Below are 17,760 nucleotides of genomic sequence, written 5' to 3' on the forward strand. Positions count from 1 at the left end.
TTTTTTCGGCTTTATTTGAAAGCTGAGGTATAATAACAACAGAAAGAAAATTTTGCCATAATAATGCTGGGTCGTTTACAGCAAAAACCGCAGCGCTAGATTCTAGCGCGAAATGAGCCTAACTAGCTAGAAAACGCAATCTACTGTCTAGGACTACAGCGCACATTTCAGGAAGCACCGGGCAGAAAGCAATATTAAAAGAGATATGTAGCATTCTAAACTAAAATATAGCGTCCTTGATCAACTTGCCTGCGCGTTGAGCTTTTCGTGCCTTGCCTGGTCTTGCTTTTTCAGCTCAGCCCTCAAGCGATCTCGTTGCTTCTTCATGGCGAGCTCCTGGCGAAATTTCACCCTGGAAAATGAAGCAACAAAGGACTAACATCTTAAATTACGGTTTGCAGACACTACCAAAGTATAATTCAATCAGATCCGTCAAAATATTGCCGAACTGCTGATATTCGCTGGCATTATCATGCAGCAAAGCGGCACGACTTGACCCGTGGCCTATAGAGTCCTCTTCTCGGTCAAGTGCTACCGTTCTCAGAGCTCCGTCCCAGTAAACGGCTGTTATAAGAGATACTTTGTCGATGAGAATATGAGCCAGCTTACTAAGAGCATTTGCTTAATTTTATATTTACCGATCAGTGTCTGCCAAAGAGCAGCCGCAAGACAACGAATGGTTATCCAACTTTGTCATTGAAGCTGTCTAAACTTCAGTGATGACTCCGAGTTAAACACCTTGTAGAAAATCAATGTCATTGGAACTCTAGAGCTATGTAACAGGGTGAATAAAAACTACCCCATTTGTGCCCTGATGTTTTCATTCACGATCGTCGGCGCTAAGCCATACCTTAAGGCACGAAATGTACTACGTGTGCTTGCAATATCAGTGCGGCACAGCTCTATGTGATCGCAATTAATCTATAATGATCTGCTACATGTTGTCTAGTACCCGACTTAAGTGTCTTTGTAAAGTTAACTCCAATATTTACCACTTAGCTCTGCCATCAAAGGTATGTTACAAACACAACGATGTTATAACGAGCCTCATTTCTCGGATTGCGCAAAGCGTCAAATCATGAAGAACAGAACTGGCTTGAAATAATCTGCCGATCTTGAAAGGGCAAAATTTATGTCTTCGTCATTTTCTTCTCAGATGTTCAAAAATTAGGAATGTTAAAGAAATGTGAGTCTCTCCACGCTATGAGTCACAGCAACGGGCCTACGACGAAATCAAGAGCTTGAACCCCCTCGCTTCCCCACAGCTGTCCACCAATACATCTGTTGGCTGTTCGCCCCTGCGCGATTACGGCGCAACTATTCACGAGACTCGCTGTGACCCAGTTGAAAGTGTTGCATCACGCTGCCGAAAAAATTTTATCGCATAGCTTCATTTTTTTTTTCCTACTTAAAAACCAAAGGACCCCCGAAGGCCACGCGTTTTCATAAAAAAATGCGCAGGTGATCATACGATATGCTGCAGCAAACATGATTTCCTTCGTAAGTACAGTCTTTGTGCAAAGTGTAGAGCCCAGGGAGTCTGCTTTTGAGCCACATCGTGCGGCTTGTAATGCATTTACAATGCTTCAAATATTTTGAGAGTAAGATTTTTCGTCTACCCTTTCCTATGGGAAGGACCTCCACTAATGCTAAATCAGCTCCACTACATGGCTCAGACGTATACCCCCCGCGCTCTACATTTTTGACAAAGGCTGTGCATTTCACTCTTGTATTGATCGCTTTCTAATTAGTTATTTCATCGCGCCGCTGTGGCATGGGCCTCAGGCACACATACGAGTGTCCACATACCTGCACCCTCCAAAGCTAGACCCCCGCAATTAAAAGGCCCGTTTCCAACGATGAGGAGCCATACCTATACCCAGAAGTGTACGCATTGAGCACCCATAAGGGCGTGGTCAGGAATACATTAATTTTGATGCCTCCCCCCCCCCACTAACGAGGGTGCCCCTATCTTAACAATACGCTTCGTGCAGTTGTAGGGAGGCTACACACACACACACACACACACACACACACACACACACACACACACACACACACACACACACACACACACACACACACACACACACACACACACACACACGCACGCACGCACGCACGCACGCACGCACACACACACACACACACACACACACACACACACACACACACACACACACACACACACACACGCGCGCGCGCGCGCGCGCGCAGCGCAAACTACGGCATTTTTCAGGAGCAGCACCGTATTGCTAGAGTATTGACATGCTCATTGGCTGCTTGGGTTCCCTCCCTCCTCATAACGGAACCTAGCTCGGACTAATTTTCGCCATATTATTGTTGCATCGTTATAGAATTAAGGAGGGTTTCCAAATACTCTGAGCCTCACTTCACGGCCACAATCAATGTCTTATAGTTTCACTGAACAGCTGCGGGCCACTGCCTTTTTGTCAGCCTGCTCAAATTAAGTGAGCACGATGGCAGGTGGTGCCCTCTCCAGAGCAGCTTCCTACCTCTCGAGGTTGAGTCGCCTCTGCACCTTGGCCAGTTCTTGTGCTTCAGGCGTGTCTTCGTTTCCCGTGGCTGCGATGGACTGCTTTCGCCGCATGCGAAGCACCTCGATCTCGCGCACTGTGGACAGGGAGCGCAGGCGCCACTCGTGGTTGCGCTGCTCCAGCGCCCGCCGCTCGCTCTCCTGCAGCTGCTCGGCCTTGCTGCGCGCCGACGCTGCTTTCAGGCCCGACTTGAGCAGTGGTGGAGGCGGGGAGGCAGCCGACGGCATTGACGCGGGAGCCGGTGCGATGCGCACCCGCGCCCTTGGACGCGGTGAGCGCTGTTCTTTGGCCTCTGTTTCTATGGGCGGTAGGCGTCCAGGCTGCGCGACAGATGCACAGTCCAGATCGGACTCAGCGGAGGCTACTTCGTTTTTTTTTGTTTTTTTGTTTTACTTTTGTGCTGGGGCCCCACTTAACGAGCCGAGGGCTAAACATCGAGACGTAGTCGCGTTCTGTTGCCGACCACCGTATTCAGAAGTAGCAAGCTTGCTAGCTACACCTCGTCATACACCATACATCCTCTAGCTTTATACATCACTGAGGCACTTATAGTAAATGACTCCAGTTTAGTGCTTTCTTGATGCGTTACCGTGGTTTTCTCGGGTGTATATAGCATTTAGCTACCTTGAGATGCCAGCTCTTCAAACTTCTAAGCAAAATAACACCTTCCACCAAAGTTTTTCATTGTTTCATGTACTACATGTATTCATAGCGCCTGCGTATACGTTTCTGAGAATTATAACTAGTCGTTAGTAAAATAACAAGAATGAAAGCTACGTTTCACAGTGCGTTGAAAAAAGGAAGCGGTAATTAATAATGCGATATTTTCGGGTCAGCATCTTTTAATTAGTCTACGCTTCATTACTGAGTGCAAATAATGAAAGGAATTTACTTTTGAGAAAGAAAGAACTACAAATGTGCTAAGGTACGCACGTTTTAATTTACTCTGTGCACCAGCTACAAAGCACTCGGGAAGTTTACAGAACCATGGTCAAAGGGCACATTTCAATAGCTTGAATAAGATGCACTACGGAGAAAAATACTAATGGTGAGCCCAGAATGGTTGCAAATTTTCGTGACAGTCGGTTACGCATGGATTAAAATTGCAAACAGGATATTTTGTGCTGTAATATAAAACAACAAATTTCCAAATGCTGCGTCGACTAAAATATCCGATTACAATTGGGCTCGTGAGAAAGAAAATAATGGCAGTTTCCTCACCAAAACCATTTCTAGGGGAAATAGCCACGGCGGGGTGAGCATTTCAAATTATTTTTGGGCTCGGTGAACTTATAGTGCTCTTATAGTGATCTTGTTTTACATTTAAAAGGCATTGTTATTTTAATTCATTCCTCTTCATGAGCCGAAACACTGCGGCTGCCTTGTTAAGAAGTTTGCTAAAAAGTGTCAGGTTCAAGTGGCAAAGCACCGCTGTAATAAAAAGCTTTACAGCGGAGTGCTTCCTATGACCTTTGCCTATTCGGAATCAATTCAAGGGTCATATAATATACAGCACACGAGTTTCCGTTTACGTGGGGTCCTCAGTAGACGAGATACTTCCAATTACCGATAGACTTCTGCACAGCAATGAAGTCAAACTGCGTGCCGACTGCGGGTGAGTAGCGCAGTGCGAAAGGCACTGAAACAGTGTCGGTTCTTGTCCATTTAGATCTAGACTGTACTATGGGCATTCAGTCCTCCACTTCTGTCATATATTTTAACCCCTCGGTCATGTTCGCTCGCATCGCGTCCAGCTACCTTCCCGCTTTTGGAGAATTCATATTTTGCAAGGCAAAACAAAAACAGTAGAAAACATTAAGAATTTGTGCTTTCCAGTAGCGACATGGGATAAGGACCGGATTATTTCGATGTCATTGTATAGCCTGAGTAGCGAGCTACGTGCATTTGATCCCCACCAACCCTAAACTGTACAATAGAGAGCATTGTTTGGGTGTTGAGTGAAATAGCTGGATGATGATTACTAGTTTGGCACAGGAAAGGCTTACAGAGAAGCTTTTTGGGACCTCTGTGCGCCGTCTTCTCTCCCAGTGGAGTCTACAGTTATGGTTTTGGCCTAAACGCATTTTTTCAACAATGGAGGTATTTACTAGAATGCGTATAAGAGAGACGCAACATCCACAACCCGAAGTCACGCCAAGCAAGTTCAGCAATATCCTGTGAAACAACTGGTGGTGCGACTGGAACGTGGAAAAAATTCGGTTTTGCAGGCAACGTAACACCTGGAACGTGCAGCGCGTGGCTTCTTGTGCAAATAGTTAATAGCCGTAATAATGCACCAGTGACAAGAAAAAGTCCGTGTCATTGAAACTGACGTGCGCCCCCGGCTTACTCGCTTCCTCTCGGCAACCATCTATACCGCTCCGCCAGGTTAACGCATATGGTCAGCAGGGTAGATCATCGGTTGTGAAGCGAGTGATGTCATCTCGCGTCCAGTGACCTTTAGAAGCTCGGGCTTACTTTCTTCAGTTGCGATTGAGGCGGTGGGAGCGCGACATGCTGCAGTGTTTTCCGCCGCTGGGGCGGTCCACTCCAAGCGGTCGCGGTTCCCGCCGGACCGTTCCGTGTGGTCGGGGTCTGCTTGGCCTTGGCCAGCCACTGGACCCGTGCGCGCTCCCATTCCTGCAGGCACGACTGGACCTTGTCCCGGTGGTAGCGCTGGTTTTGGCACCAGGTCATGTACGTCGACTGCGCAAGAAGGTAACCGTGGGAATGCACTCAGAACGACGAATCTAACCGGAGATACGTTCTGAAGCTATATGTTTCATAATAGAAAATTTCAGAGTTGCTTCTGTCTTGCTTTAGGTTGAATGAAGCCACCTCTACGAAACTTATAACATCGTTATTCCAAACTTACTCAGCGGGAAGCACTTCGAGCACAAGCAGATCACCTCAGATCGAAGCCGGGAATGTATTTTTTGCTCAACAAATACAATCGTTTTAGTGAGTGGGATTTTTAGCTTTTTTAACTCCCCTATGTTTTCCTTGGCCACGCGAACTGTTGGCTTCTTTCCTTCATGTATCATAACGAGACCCTCACTTTCATTTCAGCTATCTACTTTTAGTAATGCGTCTTATTCAGTACTGAGTCAGGTCTATGACTTTCTACAGAACATAAACTAAAATGATATCACCGCTATCCTGCGATTCAGCCAAGGACCAAGCTTGATACTTTCAACAAATACTTTCCGGCAATACTTTTTCAATAAAAGTGTAAATCGTGAAGAACGTAGTCTAATCTTCATCTGATGGAGCAAAAATATGCTGATACCGACCTAAGTTAAATGAATATTCTACTTACCCTAAAATAGATTGGTGAAAAAGAAACCTGCGCTAAGGACAAAACGGATAACATACGCAGAAGGCGCCCTAATGCTAAGAGTTTATTTCATGTAACACAGATTGTACATCTCCAGCCAATAAAAAAAAAAGAAGCAAGGTTCACGTCTCGCACCACTGGTGAGGTAAACTGTCAGTATTTAGAGCTCCTTACGCGTGCGCTCTCCGTTTTGTCCTTTCCTCGGCTTCTATTGCCGTCGAGCCAACTTACCCAACAGCACGTTCTGTACGAGCCTGCTGAGCTAGGGCTACAAGCGCACCATGAGCGGATAGAATTTCTGTTTCTCTTGGATCATATGAAGGCGTCAACTGCCACGAATTTGGAATACCAGGCATCTTGGCGCTTACGCCAAAATCGACACGTCCAATGAACACCATAACCAATACTAGGTATAAACCAAAGCTTTAAATTGTGGCTTGGCTAACGAAGTGTTACAAAGTTGGTTGTGAATACAGGCGCAAGCTACAGTTTGGCAAAGCAGCCGCATCAAGAGATTGAAAAACAAACACTCGTTTGTTCTATCTTCTTTTTGCAGGACAAGTGAATGCAGACTTCAAAAATAAAGTATTTGAATGGAGTACAATCCTCTTCAAAAAAAAAAAAACAGAATAAAAAAAAGGAAATATAAACTGTCAAATTCAGCGTCTTTTGTCTATAGCCAACATGAGGCGAGAGAATCGGCACTGTAACTGTGCTTCTCCTCTCGCTATCGAGTCGTAAGACCAGGTTTAAAAAAAAAAGAAAAAAACTGCTGGAGGGGAGGGGACGCCCCAGAGCTGAAGCTGCGTGCCGCCATCTTGTCAGAAGAAAAAATCGCGCCGTCCGCCGTGGTGTTTTATTGGCGCGGTCCGGCGGGAAGGCTTGCAGCCAAACGACGGGGGCTCTTTATGTTTGACGTACTTCACGGCAGATTGCTTTAGCCGGTCATTGCAGTCGATCATTGTGCTCATTACCACTCATCGCTAAGCATGTTTACTCGTTTTCAATCATTCACATTCGTTACAAGTCGTCGTTTGACATATTGGTCGTTTCTTCGTCATTACCAGTCATGATGAGTCATAACTGTTATTTGTATTCATTACCTGTTCAATGTCTATTATAACCGCCTATTATTCATTAACTACCACCAACAATCACCATAACGATTAAAAAACCGTGGTGGGGCAAGGCATCAAACGTGGCGGGCGAGATCCGGCTCCGGTTTCTTGCCCATGGCAACATGGTCGCTCGGCTTCACTTCCGCCCATTGGTAGGTATAGACGACCTCCACTCCAACAGATTTTTTTAGACTTCCTTGGATAAGACAGTTCTTTCTTGGTGTTCAGCGGGCACATAAAAACTTTCCGGTGCTGACCACGAGAAATTGGAGAGCCTTGGTGAGTGTCGCTACGCGGCTCATTGATTCGACACGCCCAGCAACTTGGATCAGAACCGGGTCCGGTCAGTAAAAAAGAAGGCTACACCTGTTAAGGGCCTGTCACACTAGCGCGACACGAGGCCGATTTGGTCTGCCAACAGAGCGTCTTCCTGATGTCTGCGTCTATGTCACACTGCGCCGACGGAAACAGTCGGCCGACTGTCGGCGTCCTCCTCGTGTCGGTCGCAAGACGGCTGTCGGCCGACGGTCTGCAAACTCCCATGTCACACTAGCCAGACAGCCCTCGAAAACCTCTCGCCGACTTCACGCCCTCTCCTTCTCACGAGCGGGGCGCACTACAGTGTTAGTTCCGAGATTTTCTTTCTCACTTTGTCATTGCGCTGCTCGGCACCGGCCACAGACTCCGCTCTCCGCGAATATGGAAGCCATTGAATCGGCGGCGGCTGCTGCTACCGCAGCTTTAGTAGTTCTAGAGCTACTCGACGAGCCACCGGCAAAGAAGCCGCGTACTTCCTGGGTGTCGTCGTGGCTACAGCGCAGGAAGCAACAGGGCGCATACGAGAACCTTATGCGGGAGCTAGCCCTCGAAGATGGCGAAAACTACCGCCGTTGGATAAGAATGGACACGGCTACGTTTGAGTCCCTGCTGAGTGCAGTTTCGCCGCTTATCACGAAGCAGGATACACCATTTCGTGAAGCGATCCAGGCTGGAGAGAGGCTCGCGATCACTCTCCGGTACCTTGCAACAGGTGAGCGTGCATGGCGCCTCAGGTACATTTTTTGGCATCGGACACACTGTAAAAGCAGCACAGCTTCATTGGTGGGACTGCGTCCACATATCTTATCGCTAGAGGAAATGCAGGTGACCAGAGTACACTAATGCCCACATTTTCTTTTTCAGGAAACAGCGAAATGTCGCTCCAGTTCGCCTTTTATGTAGCCCACAACACTATTGCTGGAATAGTGTTTGAAGTGTGCAGAGCAGTGTACAAAGTTTTGAAGCCAAAGGTGCTGAAGGTGTGTATCTGTCACTGCCATTTTCTGCAGTTCACATGTAATCAATGATGCATATCAATAGTTTAATGTGTTGCCTGTAGTTTAGGTAATGTTGGACCCGGTCCACAGGTGTACAAGTCTGGTCAAAACTGCCGCACAAAAATATGTGCGTCACTAGAAAAGCTCATATAAGCATACATATTTTGCCAAGGTTCCTTGATTAGCAGTAACAAAATGTGTGCATATATTATCTATGAACTAGTACACTGAAAACGTTATCATGGAGACTTACAGCACAGTATTTTTACACTGAAATTGTGCACCGGTACTAATATAGTTGAGCACAGTATCTAACAATATTGCACTTTTTTTTTTTACAGACACCTGAGAGTCATGAAGAATGGCAAGTAATTGCGAAAGGGTTTGAAGAAATGTGGCAATTTCCACACTGCTTGGGGGCGCTCGACGGGAAGCATGTTGTTGTCGCTCCACCCGCCAGAAGTGGAGCTGCCTATCGAAACTACAAGGGAACATTTAGTATAGTTCTCATGGCACTTGTGGATGCTGACCTCAACTTCATATTTGTTGACGTTGGCAAAAACGGACGCCTAAATGACAGTGGGGTCTGGACCGAAGGAAAGCTGCGGTTGCGAATCGAGTCAGACCCAACATGCCTTCCACCTCCAGATCACCTGCCCAACTCAAACAGCACTGCACCCTATGTAATAGTGGGGGATGAAGGATTTGGCCTGAAGCCGTACCTTATGCGGCCTTATCCTGTTGCTGAGCTGCAGCAAGACAAAAGGATATTTAACTACAGGTATGGTCTACGTAATATTAATAAAAAATTATTTCACTGTTTTCAACTGTTCGTTTTTTTTTTTTCAGCCTTTGCAGTTATTTCTGAAATTAGTGCAAAAAAATTATTAGTTTCATGGCAACAAGCTTTTTGGTGGTGGGAGCTATGTTTGTGTCTTGAGCTGAGGATGATGAGGGCCAGGGAGCAGGTTGCACATTAACTGAATTTACCCTCAGGTAGTTGATTTCCCAGTTTTTGGATGCAGTTTAGGCACAGTGGTGTTGCAACTTACTTAGTTTGCATTATAGCTCATTTTCTTTCATTCAGACTGTCTTATAGTGCAGTTAAACCATGCTTTCAGCATTGCCCTGGAATGTTATGCACTTTACGAGAGCATTTACTGCTCAGTCACGAACGCATAAAGCAGCTATGAGGGCTCATTTGTTTTACATTTGTCCTCATGCTCGAACCTATTCATTACAGGCTATCTCGTGCCAGACGCACCTCCGAGAACGCCTTCGGCATTCTTGCCAGCTGCTGGCAGATATATCGCGCGCCAATGAGGCATAAGCCTATCAAGGCCATGCAGCTTGTGCTAGCAACTGTAGCCTTGCACAATTTCCTGCGGTCGAAGAGGACATCTAGGCAGCTGTATACGCCACCTGAGAGCCTTGACGTTGAAGATGTCCTTACAGGCAAGATGCCAGTTTCTTCTACCTTGTAATATTTGCAGAAACCTTGGTCTGTCTGTCTTGAAACAACACCGATGTTTTGACCCTTAGTTTTTTTTTTTTTAGTGCTGTGAATATTTTAAAATGTCTGCCTTAAAGTTTTGCACTCCTAGGCTGCATAAACATACAGGTCGCTGATGACCTGACTTAACACAGCCATCTGCTTGCAGTACTGATTGCTGGAGCATGCACAGGGCCAGATGTCATCAAAGGTAGCACTTTATCGTTTTGCAAGTGCAATGGTGAAATTCAGCCATTGGCTACGCGGATAATGCACCGGGCGGTCCAGGGATCTTAATCACAAAGTTGCTGTCCTTTTCCTAAACATTTTCCCCTTCACTATTCGTTTTTTGCAGACTGGCCTGCCCATAGTTATGAGGCACAACCGCACAACCTTTCTGTCCATGTTGCCTGGTAGAAGTTTTCCTACAACAGGAACAATGTACATTTCTGCCCATCATATAACATGGATAAAGATAGGAGGGTGACGCTTTCATTCAAAATGCAGAATACTTCTCTCTTCGACGCGCCACTACACCACCTTATAACAGGATAAGCTAGGTTCAGTGCTTTTCAATAGCGATTATGTGTATGCCATATACTTTCTGAAGTTTTTCGAAAATTTGTTGGATATTTTTCAAAATTTATATGCTTTCTTGAAATCAGTGGTTTTAAACTAGTTTCATGGTGCAAAACTGTAAAACATGGCAATTATTGGTGAAAAGTAATTCTCAAAGCATGCAGCTTTACATAACGAAGACAATTTGCTGACTTTGGAGTAACTGCTATTGGAGCTTATTGTAATAGACACAAGCATACCTAGACAGACTGTCGTGCATCTTTGTATTGAAAGCATGAAATTTTGAGAGTACTCGCTCAGCATTAGTGCATGACGTAGGAAAACGTAAAAATACTTGGGCTAATATACTGGCCAGTCACATGCAGTTTCCAAAACAAAGAAGGCTAGACAACAACGCACACTGTGTACTGGTGGTAACACTTTCATGTGCCAAACTTTTTGTACCTACTGAATTCATCTAGCAGCTCTCCTACTACTATTCCAGAATGAATGTGGGAGTATTGTCTGGGAACTAGTCCTTGCGGTCAGAAAACAGGCCTGGGGGAGAATCTGACTTATTGATAACTGGAGATGCTAGCAAGTGTTTAGGCAGCCAGCAGGGTGTAACCTCTGGAACCCCCCCCCCCCCTTCCCTGACTTCTTGCTTTTTGAATGCTTGCTAGCCACTCTCTGTACTCTGAAGGGAAGGGAAATGGGAAGCTTTATGTCAAGAGTAAGTCATAGGCTAGCACGAACATACCAGAAACCGGTGTTTTTTAGTTTTCAGCAGTGCCACAATTTTTTTTACTGGTGGATGCTGATCTGTAACCTTTAGCTAAAACAGGAAAGTACATGGTTCAGTTATGAGGTATTGTAAGGATATTTTTAAGCTGGATACCTCAAAATAAATCATGCACTGTCAGCTCTTGCAAAAGAATTGGATGTGGAAGGATCTTAGCCATGACAAGGTTTTGTTGTGTTCATGTGCTAAAACACATGCTTCATACTGCTGCTGCATATTGCTTGCTCACATGCAGGTCATATCCGCCAAGGAACGTGGAGAGATCAAGCCGGCCCTTGTGGTGCCATGCAGCCCCTGCCAAAGACTGGTGGGAACTCAAGCAGAAGTGCTCGAGAAGTCAGAGAACAGTTTAAGCACTATTTCTGCAATGAAGGCCAAGTCAGCTGGCAATGGAGACTTGTCTCCAGGTAAGTAGAAAGATGCATTTAATCTTGCATGTCAATTACATCAAGGTACTCCACTGCTGTAGTATGCTTCGATAGGCTTACTTTAACAATAGCCTGATGGGCATTTAACATTGCCAATTGGCGCTCTGGTCCTGCCGGTATTTGCCGCACAGCATGGGCAATCATGCTGCCAAATGCATCGCACTCATCGGCAGCTGCGAGACGTTGCTGACTCCTCTGCAAAGTTTCAACCGCCGACGTCAGCAGAACTTTTCTCTGCTCTTTTTCTTCATCATAGGCCTTCCTCTTTTGTGCAGGTCTTGATGCGGTCACAGCCGACGACTCAGCACACATTGGTGGCGAATCTTCCACCTCGTGACTGGCTTCCGGAACAAGAGCTTCAGAATTCCAGATGTCACACTGGCGTTCAATATCCTGAAAAAAAGGACACAAAAGCTTGAGACAAAGCAACACAGGCTGAACTGTTTTTCACTGTGTTTTTTATTTAAGGTATGAGACCACAACTGAAACCACACTTCTGCTAAGATTTAGTCATTATTTTATCCCATACAGTATTTCTCAAAACCCAAAACTGCACACAGAGTATGAGAAATAGTGTAGTGTACAGCTTCTAAATAACTTTGACTACCTGGGCCTACACTGTACTGGCTTTGCACAGTACGCGGGCAATTCATGTGTTGTCTTCATCAACATGCAGCAGCTAAGACCAGAACTTAATTCTGCACTCTTTGGCTTATGAGCAAAAGGTCATAGCCACTCGTTGAAATATTGCGGTGAATACTGCGGACACGGTTTTGGAAAACTAAATGATGCCAGGAAAAAAATGATCTGCAATAATGCAACCTGTTCAGACAATGAGCTACAAGATGAATGTTGTGATGGATGTTATTAGTTTCTGTATTACTGCAGTATGCAAGAAAAGAACATGTCAACCAATTGCACTTCAAAATTATTGGTGATAAAGCAAACACCTTTACTGACAACATGGAAAGGAAAAAAAAATGGGGTTAATTTATAACAGAAGTATAGAAATCAAAATGTGCAGGCCTAAATTATACTAGGCTCATAGGTGGATGGTGGTGAAAACTTTATTTCCGTAAAGAGAGAGAGAGAAAAAAAAAGAAAGACATTTGTCAAATGATCAATGGGCTTCTTTCCGTTGGCTTCGTGATGTGGCCGTCAGACCGTGTCTTTCGGCGACTTCCAAAGCCCAGCTCACCGCCCGCAGTTGTACCACAGGTTCGGAGCTGGTCACCGCAGCCTCCCATTGTAGTGGGTTAGATAATAGCCATTCGGCTTCGGATTGGAGCTTAGGGCACATGTGTAAGATATGAGTTAGGTCGGCCTTTTTGGCATCGCAAAGCGTGCATTCGGGGGCATTATGCGCTCTTTTTTGTTTTTGGCGCCCAATTTCTTTTGCTTGTTTCCTTCGAATAACTCATGCATATCAGTCCTTTTGTGTCTTTTGTTAATGCTTTGTGATGGAGGCCCTACTGTATATTATCTGTGTGACCAACCTAAAGGCATCCAGAGTATTTCTTTCATTAATAAAGTTAGCTACATCATAATGCAAGGTACAAACCTGTTGTTGGTACGCCCATTAACTTGCTCGTTTGTGAATAAGAAGTGTGCAAGCCATAATTGCAATAAACAAAGTGATACTTTCTGCTAGCTTCAATGAGACATGAAAATGCAAAGCACAGTGCAAGGGCTTTGAACAGCTACACAGCATGAATAAAAAAAATTGAAAAACTTCTGTGCCACTGAACACAGGTGGAAACACCAGTGCAGGCTGTCAATGCATATGCTGACTGCTTATCATATGATGAATGTTATATGGCATAATGCCATAAGCAACTATCAATATGTTGAATAAGCTTCTGCTCATATTAAGCAATACATGTTTTGACACTTGTTTTGAGAAATAACATTAAATAATAAACATTTTTGTTATTCAACTGAATGTTTTGCAAATCTTCCATAAATTACCACTACAGTTCCATAAATTACCTACACAGTTTTTGACACCACAGGTAAAGTGACATCAGGCAAAGCAGTTGTGCTTCATTTATATCTACTTTGGTTCTCAAGCTAAACGGTCCATAAAGAATGTCATCTGTGTATACGGATTCAAGTAACCTTGTCTCACTGAATGTCGACAGCAGTGAGAAAAACTCTTGTCCATTTCAGTATTTTCAGCGTGAAGTAATTATGAAAAAAAAAAAGATTAAGAAAAAAACGTTTATGACTAATATCTGTTTTAATGCACAGTGGCGGGCAGCTGCAACCATGGTATTGTGCTATTCATTACTTTTGAAATAACGACGTACAGTTTAAAGCGCTAATATTTATGCCAGTCTGATGAAGACAAGCAGAAGACAACAAAGTTTCCTCTCGCGCTCGGACTGTACGTCCCTGGACTTCGTCAACACCAGCTCTTTGTGTTACTGGCTCTGCGGCTTTCACACGTCTTTTTGCCAATGTTACAATATAGCAAAGCAGCAGAAAAAGCAACTGTTCATGCCATATGACAAATGGTAACGCCAGTCAACATGGCAACACGGCACAGAAAAGCAAGAAACCACAAAACAGTCATCATACGGGATTTTGCACTGGTGTCCGGCTCTCAAAATTCAATGGAAATATTTCGTTGAGGAAGTCAATGTTTTGTTTGGTGGCTATATTTATGTGACATGTTAAATAACCGCTGTATATTTGCACCAAGTCCACTGTCTGGAAATAGTTCACGGTTAAAATCCATAGGGAAGCTTAGTCTCTAAAAAAATGGTCACAATTAGAGCCACGCATATAAAAATACTGCTTGAAGGGGCAAAACTATATCAGCATATGAAAAGTGTATTGTGGCCCAGAGCAAATCTGAGTTCACATAGTCTGTGTCGACCACTACTACTTCTTTCAGGGCAGTTTGACAGAAGAAAAGATTATCATTTTTTTTCTTTTCAAAAAAGCAAGCCAGATTTCATTATCTGCTTCACAAAAATCAGCTTCAGTGATATGGGATTTTCATAGATACCTGAAAAATTAGCTGAATGTTATAAACATAAACTGCAGCTTTCAATGAAGGGACCAGACAAACTACATTTATAAATGACGCTTGCATGGCCCCCGGCTAGCAAGGGATGAATACAACATACCTCCTCCTCTTCCTGCGTGTCCAACGTTGACATACTGGGCTGCGAGGTACAGGAGCTTGATAAAAAGAGCAGCCTCTTGTAGTGTGCCCACCTCGGTTCATATATGTCGTCCGGGCTGGCACCGGAGCGGGCTTTAATTTTCCGCCTTTCGCGCATAAACTGGGTCCGCAAATTCGCGAAGCGCGAGCGCACTTGGGCAACTGAAAAGTAAGAAAATGCGCAGTGGGTATTGGGAGACAGCGATAAAGTTGGCGACTTGTGTTTGGCTTCTCGTACGCACGGCGCCCAGTCAATTAATGCAATTGACGGTCGGCTCGTCACGACGCCACAGCAACCACACAAGCAGTGCTAAATTATAGGGTGTGGGTAGAGGAAAAAATAAAAAACAGACATCACAGCATCAGATACCGCACCCGAAATGAACGCCGGATCTCAGCGCAAAGTTTTCGTACATACCTGTGTATTGGCCTCCCAGCGCCTCGCATATCTCAGCATATGCCGCTTCTTTGAGCTCTCGGCGGTGATAATGTTGATCTCTGATATCCCATATTATACGGCGTTCTTCTACAAGGGAGATCAGCTCCGCCTCCGTCTGCGTTGAAAATACAGCCGCCGACATCGCACACCCGAAGTGTTGTGATCAAGTGCACGCTTTCGCAGGCCTCACGCAAGGTAGGCATGGAGAGCGGAGCAATGTTGACGCGATGTCAATGCGGCTGTCACGATAATTTAGTGTTTTATGAGTGCCGCAACACATTCAAAATGTATTCTCCGCTGGAACTGGATCTTGTCTTCGGCATATTTTTGCTCAGCGGCCGATCTCACGAAGACTCGGCCACCGACAGTCGGCAGACTGGTTTTGTCGGTGTCCCCGGCCTCAAAGCCTGTCACACTGGGAAGACATTTGGTTTTCGGTCGTGTTGGTGTCGTCGTCGGCCTAGTGTGACAGCTTGGTCGGCCGCAGACACGGTCGGCCGACGAGTTGGCCGACTGTCGGTGTCGTTGTCGGGTCTGCGTCGGTGTCGTGTCGCGCTAGTGTGACAGGCCCTTTACAAGTCTTCCGTATGAAGGGCAACGCCCAGAGACACGAAATGGGCAGAGATAATTAGAGCAGACGCTGTTACGTTTCTCCCCCGAGAAGTGGGACAGCTGACGCGGCCACCGCATAGCAACAGGCAGAACCGCGAGCGGATCGGCCATTTCGGCGCCGTTCATCGGCCGCGCAACGCTTCCTCCCGCCGACAAGTCTCAGCGTGTTCCTGCCACGCGCCAAATGTGTGTGCAAAAGCTGGCCAAGCCTGGAGATCGAGGGAAAGTGCGTCGCCCTCTCCTGTCTGCAGGAGGTGGAGGAGATGAGGTCGGAACACCTGCGATTGAGTCATTCGTCGTGAACCAACATGTTTGGCTCTCCCTTTCCTGTGAGGGTTTACCCTTTCTCTGTGAACTGGAAAAACTATAAAAAGCAGCGGCCGACTCCGCTGGGACAGAGACTACTTTGACGCGCCGTTGGCACGACGCTAGACACCAGCTGTGCGAGAGTGTCTGTAATCTCTCCGGGTCAGCTTCACTGCCCGTTTCTTCAAGATGTTGCAGTAAAGGTTGTTTCGTTAGAAGACGCCTCGTCTTTGCTGGCACCTTTGATGCCGTCCGCCGTCCACGGAGCCGCAAGGCCAACGCTACCGAGGGGCCGCGCGCCGCAGCGGTACGCTACCCCGGCACTCGCGACCTCAAACGTAACAATTGGTGAACAGCGGTGGGACGACGACGACCAAGCCGTAACCGTGGTTGGAGGGACGAACCAGGCGATACCGTCGTCCAACAACTGGTGAACAGCGGAGAGACGAGGACGACCAAGCAGTGACCGTGGTCGGTGAAACGAGCCAGGCCTGACCGAGGTGCAACATCTGGTGGGAAGAGCGGAGATGTCCGAGGCGTGACTCGTGAATCAAAGCAGCTCAGCGGAAAGGCGGGAGCAGTGCAACGAGCCCTGTGTGATGACTGGTTGCCTGCAGCGGAACGACTGCGTTGGATTCTTGGCTGCGAGGTTTGGTGAGTGCGGGACTTTCTTCTACTGAGTTTTGCCAGGCTTTTGTTAAGTAGAGAACAGAGCTGGTAATTGTGTTGTCGTTGTTGCTGGGTTAAGTGCAGCAAGGCAATAGTGGGCAGTAGAGAAGGCAGCATTCGGAACAGCCATGGGTTTGGATTTGAAGTCGTTGCGCAAACCGAAATTGCTGGAGCTTGCGGAGGAGTTGGGTCTGGATTTGTCAGACAAACTCGGAAAACCAGAAGTGTTAAAGGCTATTCTTGCGTTGGAAGCTGAAGATGACGAGCTTTTGGAATGCCTTAAGATCATTGACGAACGTCACGAGAAAGAGGAACGTGAACTTCATGAGAAAGAGGAACGTGAACGTCACGAGAATGAGATTCGTGAACGTAGAGAACGTCACGAGAAAGAGGATCGTGAACGTAGGGAACGTTACGAGAAAGAGGACGCCCGCGTAAGCAAACTGATACAGCTGGAGATTTCAGCACATGGAATGAGCGTGGAAAAGATTAAAGCTTTTAATGCCATTCATTGTAACAGTTCAATACCGCGAGACGGTCCGCCACCGTTCCTCATCGCCGAGGATATGGCAAAGTATTTGGCAGACTTCGAAAGTGTCTGCAGAAGTAAACGTTTCGAGCGAGATAGTTGGGCGCAGATGTTGGTAGCTCTTCTCTCCGCTGAAGCGTCGGAAGAAATCAAGCGATTGGTTGGCGACCGCTTGAAAAATTATGCTGAACTAAAAGCGTCATTGCTGATACGATATCAGATAACGCCTGATGATCTTCGGAAAAGATATGAGAGCGAGAAAAAGTGTTACAAGTCGTACTTTGATTTGGCGTATCAGTTGAAAGACGCTGTAAGCGATTGGCTAAACAGTGCGGAAGTTCCGGAGCAAATCGAGCTTGCACCGGAGTGTGAGAAACAGCTTGGGGAAGCGGCCGAGCAACGTGACCGCAGTAGTGAGCCGACC

General features: G+C 46.1%; 1 protein-coding gene and 1 long non-coding RNA gene across 2 annotated transcripts in view; both read right to left on the reverse strand.

Annotated features, from left to right (window-relative positions):
• Window positions 1–240: 240 nt before the first annotated feature.
• LOC146200743 (uncharacterized) overlaps window positions 241–17,760 on the reverse strand; it is a 40,223-nt gene continuing 22,703 nt past the window's right edge. The window contains exons 7-9 of the mRNA XM_084592969.1: window positions 5,037–5,264; window positions 2,517–2,878; window positions 241–352 (exon numbers count right to left, since the gene is read on the reverse strand). Coding sequence (XP_084449095.1) covers window positions 241–352; window positions 2,517–2,878; window positions 5,037–5,264 — 702 coding nt within the window. The remainder of the gene's footprint in view (window positions 353–2,516; window positions 2,879–5,036; window positions 5,265–17,760) is intronic.
• On the reverse strand, window positions 11,590–15,784 carry LOC146200744 (uncharacterized). The gene is made up of 3 exons (XR_014705266.1): window positions 15,200–15,784; window positions 14,744–15,091; window positions 11,590–12,002 (listed from the first exon to the last, which is right to left on the reverse strand). It is a non-coding gene; the product is annotated as an uncharacterized LOC146200744 (long non-coding RNA).

The sequence above is a fragment of the Amblyomma maculatum genome, chromosome 2, assembly GCF_055883805.1.
Source record: "Amblyomma maculatum isolate TAMU_Amacu chromosome 2, ASM5588380v1, whole genome shotgun sequence".
Lineage (NCBI taxonomy): Eukaryota > Metazoa > Arthropoda > Arachnida > Ixodida > Ixodidae > Amblyomma > Amblyomma maculatum.